A 9,366-nucleotide genomic window follows, 5' to 3' on the forward strand; every position below is an offset into this window, starting at 1 on the left:
GTGGCGTTTCTTCAGTGGACTTCTAGAAAATTCAGGAAGGCCCATTCGGACTGGGTTGGGGAGAGCGATGTATTCAATATAAAACCACTCCTAGGGCCACTCCTCGGACACCTTCTTCGGTGTGCCAGATAGGTATCTGGTTCCGGCTATGCGCCATATCTCGGCGCCACCCACCTCGAATATGGACCCCTTTTGGGAGCGAGGGACGAGGCAGAACAGTTTCCTCCATAACTCAAAATGGGCCTCGCAGCCTAGGAACAGCTCGCAAAGAGCGACGAAGCCCGCGATGTGCAGAGTGGAACCCGGCGTGAGATTGTGCAGTTGGAGGCCATAATACTCCAAGAGACCTCGAAGGAAAGGATGGATTGGAAATCCAATGCCTCTCAAGAGAAAGGAAACGAAGCACACTCGCTCCCCTTCTGAAGAATTTGGGAAATTTTCCGCCAGGGCTTCGCCCGTAAAAGAAGTTAATCCCGCTCGCACCAGGACTAGATCCGCAGGGGGAAGGTAGCCTTGCGCCTGGAGCTTGGTCAGCTGGGCATGGGATACTGAGCATCTCTCCCAATTGCCTTTTTCAGAGCCATGAGGGCGCGAGGAAGAACTTGGAGCGCTAGCCATGTTTGAGTGGTTTCTCCTAGCGAGCTCTAAGGATTTTCCGCCTGGTGTGGAATGGCATCTGAGATCCAATCCCTTTAAATATACGCCTTTTTTATGGCCAGGGTGTTATGTGAAAAAAATACTCTGACCTTTTGTATTCGTTCGACACGTGGAAGCAGAAGAGACGGAGGCGCGGGAGCCAAAGGGTATGACATTAAATGAAAAGCCGGATATAACTCTTCGGGTCAGATGCTTTGAAGTATTCGGAGGAGGAACCCGCCTTGCAATGCCGAAGACAACCTGCACGCCGGACACATCGTCATTGAAGCTTGGTTCGGGGGCTACTAAGGGAGTCTTGGATTAAGGGGTCCTCGAGAGTCCGGGCTATGTGACTGGGCCGGACTAATGGGCCATGAAGATACAAGAAAGAAGACTTCCTCCTGTGTCCGGATGGGACTCTCCTTTGCGTGGAGGGCAAGCTTGGCGTTCGGATGTGAAGATTCCTTTCTCTGTAAACCGACTCTGTATAACCCTAGGTCTCTCCTGTCTATATAAACCGGAGGGTTTAGCTCGTAGAGGAGGTCATAATCATAATCATATAGGCTAGACAATTAGGGTTTAGCCATTACGTTCTCGTGGTAGATCAACTCTTGTAATCCCTATACTCATCAAAGGCAATCAATCAAGACGTAGGGTTTTACCTCAATCAAGAGGGCCCGAACCTGGGTAAAACATTGTGTCCCTTGTCTCATGTTACCATCAATCCTTAGGCGCACAGTTCGGGACCCCCTACCCGAGATCTACCGGTTTTGACACCGACACTAGCCACTTGGGCTTCTCCTCGGTCGTATCAACTTCATCTTCTCACATTAGTATGTCAATTTCGTCATCCTACAGATGCAATCATTACATGAGCTTGCTTGGATCTTCATCCACCAGGCCCTTCAATCCCAATCCTTCCGCAGAGAAAGCCATCTTACACGAAGTCTTGATCTATCATCTGTAGGGGAACCTTCAGCCTCAGCAATCAGAGACGCAAACAAGGACTTGGAGCAGTCCTAGTGATGCGAGGAGGTCGATGGGGATTGAAGGGAGTGCAATCGGCTGTCTTTGCCGGCAGGAGGAACTCAGGGCGGTGGGCCGCCGAGAGGACTAGAAAACCCTAGGTAAACTAGGGGACTTTTTTTACTAAATTAAACCAGTCATGTTTGGTGTTTATTTTGAGAGCAGCTTATTTCTACATAGCTACGAAAAAACTGGCCCTAATCTAGCTGCTTAGAGCATGTCTAACAGAGCCCTCAAACTGCTCAAACCCTCAAAATAACTGCCAGTTTGAGGGTTGAGCAAAAAAAGGCGCAGATCAATACCCTCAAATCCCTAAACCCTCAAAAAAATCCAGGCCGAACCCTCAAGTTCAAGGCCAACCTGCACTAGTGAGGGTTTGGGGCAAGTTGAAGGCACAACCCTCACTTGGTCAACTCTGTGCACGGGAGGGAAAATTCCCAAGCCTCCTCTCCCTGCCGCCGGCTTCATCCGCGCCGCCGCCGCCCGTTCTTGTCGCCGCTGCCGGCCATGGAGCCCCTCCAGCCCCCGGCCACCCCCTCCGCCGCTCCTCCGCCGCTGGCTTCATCCGCGCTCGCGCCCGTGGCCGCGCCCGCCCCCGCCCCGCGCCTCCCGCCTCCGGCCACCTCGACCAACGCCGTCATGGCGGAGATGGCGGCGGCCACCCACATCGGCCAAAAATGGAGGCGGGCAGGCACCCACGTCGTGCCAAGCAAGCCGCCCGTGCCCGCCCCCGCGGCGAAGGCGGCGAAGCCCGCCAAGCCGGCAACCTCCACCGCGGCTGTTACCAAGCGCAAGGAGAATCAGCTTGCAAACAGTCGTGCCAAGCATACCGCGGCACCACCATCGCCACCGCCGAGCACGGCCGCTCCAACGCCGCCAACCGTGACCGACGTGTTCGATGAAATGTCCGCACCAACCGTGTTATATAGGGCCTTGCTCGAGGACGCGAAGGTGAACATTGGGTCTCCTCCACTTGCTTCCTTCGACTTCCATGTTGAGGAGCCGACAGGTGAGGAGGAGGAGGCGGGTGAGAAGGAGGAATAAGATGAAGATGTCACCGAGATCGGAGAGGAAGTGTTTGAAGCGGGAGGTGGTGCTCGAAGGCCAATTCGCACGGCGAACTACACGGAGGTTGAAGATGTCCTCTTGGTCAAGGCTTGGTCGCAAGTGGGGGTGGATGCGGTCACCGACACCGATCAAACCGGGAAACGTTATTGGCAACGCATTGAGGACATGTATTGCAATCTGAAACCCAAGACTGCCACATTGAGAGCTCGTTCTTACATATCGCTTCAAGGCCGGTGGGAGTTGATGAAACCCGCTTGTGCTCGTTGGAGTGCGGCTATGGATCAAGTGAGGGATCAATCCCCAAGTGGCTGCGTTGAGAGTGATTATCTGAGTACAAATATCATGCTTATTACTTGTTTGTTCATGCTTTATTTACTTGTTGGTTATGCTTGGTTGTGATTTTGATATGCTTCCAATGATGATATGTTTTAGGAGAAATATGCCGACTTGAGGTACAAGGACATGGCCGGTTCCAAGGGCAAATCCTTCCCATTCAAGCATTGTTGGGCATTGCTCCAACATCTTGCCAAATGGAAATTGAGGGATCAAGAGAGTGCACCAAAGAAATCGGATATGATCAAAATGGATGATAGTGATGAAGAAGGAAGAAACCATGACAAGCCCGACGGAACCAAGAAGGGAAAAGAAAGGATGAAGATGGAAGCGGAGGCATCAAGCTTGAGGGAAAAGATTGATCAAATGATTAAGTCAAAGGAGACATTGAGAACGAAGGCATTGGAGACAAAGCTTATTATCACTGAGAGAAAGAAAGAGGTGAAACTTGCACAATTGGAAGCAAGGCGAGAAGATGCCAAGCGCAAGGCCGAGATGGAGGAGAGGATGATCAAGCTCAAGGAAGCAAAAGCATGGAAGGAGCTCCTGGCCGAGGAGAAGGAGCACATGATGATGTCTAGAAAGGACATGGATGAAGAGCAATTGGCGTGGTGGATGGAGTACAAGGAGAACATCGCGGGCAGGAAGAGGCTACTGCGTGGTGCTGGTGGTGGTGCGTCGTATACTCTCCGAGGTGAGTCATCGATGAGTGGTGGAGGCGATGGAGGTGTGGACAACTTCACCGGTGCTTGAGTTGTTCATACGTTTTATGTTTTGCAAATGATGTCTTCGATGACTATGTGATAATGATCATTTGCACGTTGTATGTCTTGCTATGATATCCATGGGATTTACTATGTGATGATGATGATGATTTGCACGTTTGTTTCATGTATGTGATCATGATTATTTGCAAATTTGAGAGTGATTTATGTTTATGTTGTTGTCCTGTTTTGAAGGTTTGAAGGCCGGGGCGCAGATCAGTGCCCTCAAACCAACCCTTAAAATAGAATGCGCCAGGGATTTTCGGCCTTCAAAATGACATTTTTTCAGCCCTCAAACTAGTTTTGAAGGTTGAGTTTTTGAGGGCTCTGTTAGGCCCTATTTGGTTTAGCTTTTATCGACGGATTCCGCTGTCGCGCAGCAGAATGTAAACCGAAGGGCGAATCCAGCAGAATCCGATTCCAGAAATCCGCTACCAAAATCTGAACCAAAAGCGGAAGCAACCCATGACGTGCTTTACAAAATCGGATTCCGCTGCGGGCCAAAATACGAAAAAGTTGTATCAGCTGGTTTGCCAAATGATCTACATCTTTTTCACATCAGACTTTTCACAGCTGTTTTTTCACAGCTCCTTTTAGAAATTCACAGCCGAACCAAACAGGGCCTTAGACATACTCTTAGCATTTTACAAGGCCTTATGGGCCTCTATAGGCATGGGCGCGGCGGATACGCCGGGTTGTCTAATCTGAGCTAGTTTTATCTGCACTTTGTAACGCACGACTCAGTCCCTTCTCCCCGCCCACTACCTCAAACCCTACCGCCTCGCCGCCGCCGCCGCCATGGCCTCGTCGTCGTCTCCGGAGAGTAGCCACCCACCTGGCCCGTTTGCTCTAGGGTTGGAGTCCTCAGCGAACAAGATTGGCATCAGCATCATCTCCATCTCCGGGCAAATCCTCTCCAACCCGCGCCATACATACATCACCCCGCCAGGCCACGGTTTCCTGCCCCGGGAGACCGTGCAGCACCACCTCGTCCACCTACTCCCTCTACTCCGCGCAGCACTCGCCGAGGCCGATGCCTCACCTGCCGACCTCGCCTGCATTTGCTACACCATGGGCCCCGGCATGGGCGGGCCTCTCCAGGTCGCCGCCGCATCGGCCCGGGCTCTGTCGCTCCTATGGGGGAAAACGCTTGTCGCTGTCAATCACTGTGTTGCGCACATTGAAATGGGCCGCGTGGTCACCGGCGCCGTGGACCCTGTTGTGCTCTACGTCTCAGGTGGCAACACGCAGGTCATCGCGTATAGCGAAGGGAGGTACAGGATCTTCGGTGAGACCATTGATATTGCCGTCGGGAACTGCCTCGACCGCTTTGCGCGGATCCTCGAGCTCTCGAATGACCCCAGCCCTGGGTATAACATCGAGCAGGTAACCCGTTCGTCAAATGCTAATTCTCTATATATGACTTCCAGTTTACCAATGTTACTAGAAGCTAGGTGCGCTTTGCTGCGCAGTTGGTGTTGTTGGGTTTCTTAAAAAAAGTTTCAAAATATAAGGTCTTTTACTTTTCTGAAAAGTCAAACCTGTTAAGTTTGATCAAATTTGTAGAGAAATATATCAAAATTCATAAATCACATCGATATGATTAGATTCACCATGAAATGAATTTACGTACTCATTTGTTATTATTGTGGATGTCGATATTTTTTACTCTGAACTTTGTCAAAATTTAAGAAATTTGACTTCCAAAAAATAATACCCCTTATATTGTGGAGCTGATGGAATATTTAGTTTGACAGATGGGAGCGATGATGGAGTGTGTTTTATATTTATTTATAATGCGGTGATTTGATGGGCCTTTCGTGGTGCGGTTCTGTGTTATCCGCCAACTAACGTATATTTATGTGGGTAAATTTTCACGTCAGGGGCTGCATGTACTATATTGGTGCCATAGTATCACATGGTGACGATTCTTTTTTGTAGGTGGTTGGAGAGTGCACGGGATTGATGTGTTCTCATAGGCCGGTTGCTGCTGATTGATTTGAAAAATCGTTGACCTGGTTAAAATCATAAACGAAATCCAAAATTGAATACCTCAATTGAATGAAATTGTTTAAAATGGGAACATAGTGAATCACGAATGAGAGAGCCCTTGAGAAATGTTGACCAATTCTAAATTGAAGAGCTCAGTTAATCGCGAGGCCTTAAAAATCAGGAACCATAGTGTATAGTATAAAAGAATTGAATTAGAGAGCTTTGAGAAATTGTTGACCCGGTCAAAATCAGATGACCCAATCCCAATTGGACCCCTCAATTGAATGTGGGCTCTTTAAAACTAGGGAGCTTAGTGTTATAGAGTATTTGTAGCTGTATATGCACATATATGCTCATTTCTAGTTTCAATTGTGATTCAGGCCTAACTGCATGAGTTGTTTAGTTGCTTCAAGCACTTCGATCTGTATGGGTAATAACATAAATAGATTAATTATGAGATATATGAACTAAACTGAGAATGTGGAAAATTGGGATTTTTATCTGGTTGATCTGCGAATTGATTTTCAATATGCCAAGTTGGTGATACTTGCTTGTACGAGATAATATTTGCAAATGAGAGGACCATGTATTATTGCATATGACCAATGTAGCCATGTAGGATGATTGCATAACACAGAATAAACAATTGGATTTGTGATGCCATTTTGATATTCAAGTCCTTTGGACTGCCCTCTAGATTAGCTTATACAATACTCCTTCTGTTCCTTTATATAAGGTGTATTTGTTTTTTCAAAAGTCAAACGGGTGCATGTTTGACCAAGTTTTTAGAAAAATATATCAATACCCACAATACAAAATTTATATCATTTGATTCATTATGAAAAGTAGTTTCATATATTATCTATTAGGTATTACAGATATTGTCCGCAATCGTGATTATCATGAATGTCGTTAGTAAAGGGAGCACAATAATGATTTAATTGGGGGTGTGCACGACGGCCTTACAACGAACGTGGCTGTACACCGACAATATCGACACTTCAATGTTTCCTTAATAGTTTCAGTTGCCTTGAGGGACTGTGATCTAGCCCTATGTTAGGGAGGCGTCGTGGGAGGTTTGGCTGGAAGCCCGACTTGAACAACGCTGTACACTCTCCAAACTTCTCTTCCTAAACATCGGTCCTAGTCGAACGAGGCTCCTCGGACATGGCCCTAGAGCTCCCCGCACGAGGCTTGAACCTCCGTGCACTACACTTGATTCTCTTGAGAGTGACCGAGTTACATGCACATGGGGGCTTTATATAGCTCTATGGGTCCTTCACAGAGGAACAAGACTACCATTGAGATGGTAGGTGGAGCGGTAGTGGACCTAATCTTTGGTCCACGGGTCTATGGTGTACTAGGAGGGGACGTCCATAGCTTATGGTGGACCAATCCCTCTCATCCCTCCACCATGATGGGATTCTTCACTTAAGCTTCTTTGCCTTAGTTGGCCTCTTTGACTTGGTCTTATCTTTTTTCTTTCATTTAACTTGTTGATCATGGTTGCTTGCTTGACTTGTATTGGCTTGGCTTCATGTGAATATCAAAAGCTGAAGCATATGTTTATGTGCACCATATAGGGTTTGAATACATGTGAATATCAAAGAAATTACCAAAAAATGCAGTGCTAGATTGTATACATGCATACATTTGTGCAATAATATAATTCCTTATGCATTTTACAAAATATGTAGAGACATAGACATTAGAGATGCTTACATGGGCCCATAACCCACAGGTCTCGGGATCGAAACCCGACTTTGATACAAATGCCGTCGGACCCTAGGACCAAAATTACACAAATCTAGCTATAGAGAATGATGCATAAAGCTGAGATTCACGCTCGGACAATGACACCAATATTTGATGGGCTGTGAGCTCCTAATAGTCTCAGAGAGCTTGAAACATTCAAGCCACTCCCCCACTACTGGATCACCTCGTCCGAGCGGGGTGGTCTCAAACATTCCTTCAATTGATCTAACTGAGCCGAAGCATCAATACATACCCAGCCACAACCAGTAAAATGGACACATGGTTGGAGTAGCGTGATATAGCTCCTAAGCTCTCAGTACATGAATTGCTTCACCCTGTATTCGATCATCCGCTAGCACATGCATAACATAGATTCCAAGACCCTACACAGAACGTGCACTTTATATCAATACTTGCATCATGCACGCCGAGTGTGTGAAAACAAGTAACACAACTCTACCCTTGAAAGCATATATATAACAAAGTCTCATAAGAGAGCAAAGATAGCAGATATATTAAAAGCAGAGGTTGCATGACCCAACAGTACATCAAGCATCAGCGGAAACGAAATATGTCCGAGTATAAAACATGTTTAATGAAAGCCTAAGAGGGATGAACAAAATACAGTGACCCTTCCAAAGGCATAGATTGTTGTCTGGACCTCCAAACTACACGCCGACATTGAGATCCATGTAGTAACCACCATCGGGGTTGTAAGCCTACTCTGCAACAAGTTATTAATGAACAACAAGGGTGAGTACAATTGTACTCGGCAAGACTTACATCAGAACTAGCTACATCTATGTTAACCTCCACAGTAATGCACCACCTTGAACCCTCCCACGACCTATGTTGCAGGGATACGGCTGGGAGGTGCTGTATCAGTGCAAAAAACGTGGCCAAAACGGGGATACGCATGGATACGCAGGGGATACACGTATCCCTAAGTATCCCCTTTTTCTGAATTAAAATAAAAGGAGCAAAATGCAAAACGGCTGGGATACGATGGGGATACCACATGGATACGTATAGGGCTGTTACGACTTGAACCAGAGCCCATCAGGAGGCCGATTGTGGGCTGCCTCATATGCAATTTTGATCGCTAAAACAAACCCTCATGCACGACACTTGAAAAATGCAGCAACTTCTTCACTGCTGATTTTATCATCCTCAAAAGATCAGGTTACTTCATTAACCTCAATTTTATCATTCTCAAAATATTTTCTATTAGTGCTGATTTTTTATGCATTTGTACATATACTCGTTGTATCCCCGTAAGTCTATTTTCAGAAAATGCCGTTTTCTCGTATCGTGTCACGGCAACAGAACGGTATTTACGGAAGTTCGAAGACTTCCGGACGTCCGGACCGTCCCGAGCCTCCGGACGTACGACACCCACCGGACGTCCGACGCCTATGTGCGCAGCTGCGGGCCTTTGGCCTTGTATCCCTCTCTCACTTACACCTTCGTGGCGTATACTATAAATAGACCACATCCACCTCCTTTCTAGGGTTAGCGAAGGATTAGCTCATGTTTGTGTGAGAGCTTTGCTCGTCCACTTGGTTACCTTCTCCTCGGAGATCGCGCCTCCATCGGAGAAGATCCTTCCAAGCGGATTCAAGACCCCCTCTTGGGCGGCTCCATCAAGACCTCCTCATGGAGATGAACTTTACCTTTGTGACGCCCCGAGATCGATGTGCCAGGTGTCCTCCAGTTATTCGCTGTTGTTGCCTTGTCATTGCTTGCGTGTCATGCATGTCATATCATGTCATCATGTGCATTTCATTTGCAT

General features: G+C 47.4%; 1 protein-coding gene across 1 annotated transcript; it reads left to right on the forward strand.

Annotated features, from left to right (window-relative positions):
• Positions 1–4,455: 4,455 nt before the first annotated feature.
• Positions 4,456–9,143, forward strand: LOC123041445 (probable tRNA N6-adenosine threonylcarbamoyltransferase). Its single transcript, XM_044464054.1, has 2 exons — positions 4,456–5,213; positions 5,769–9,143. Exons 1-2 carry the CDS (start codon positions 4,626–4,628, stop codon positions 5,823–5,825), a joined length of 645 nt encoding a protein of 214 aa, XP_044319989.1. The 5' UTR covers positions 4,456–4,625; the 3' UTR covers positions 5,826–9,143.
• The last annotated feature ends 223 nt before the right edge of the window (positions 9,144–9,366 follow it).

The sequence above is a fragment of the Triticum aestivum genome, chromosome 1A, assembly GCF_018294505.1.
Source record: "Triticum aestivum cultivar Chinese Spring chromosome 1A, IWGSC CS RefSeq v2.1, whole genome shotgun sequence".
NCBI classification, from domain to species: domain Eukaryota; kingdom Viridiplantae; phylum Streptophyta; class Magnoliopsida; order Poales; family Poaceae; genus Triticum; species Triticum aestivum.

What these genes read in the sequence shown, in the direction of transcription:
- LOC123041445 (XM_044464054.1), top strand. Translation starts at nt 4,626, where the DNA reads ATGGCCTCGTCGTCGTCTCCGGAGAGTAGCCACCCACCTGGCCCGTTT. An exon ending in CTGGGTATAACATCGAGCAG is followed by an intron (nt 5,214 to 5,768) that starts GTAACCCGTTCG and finishes TCTTTTTTGTAG; the next exon opens with GTGGTTGGAGAGTGCACGGG.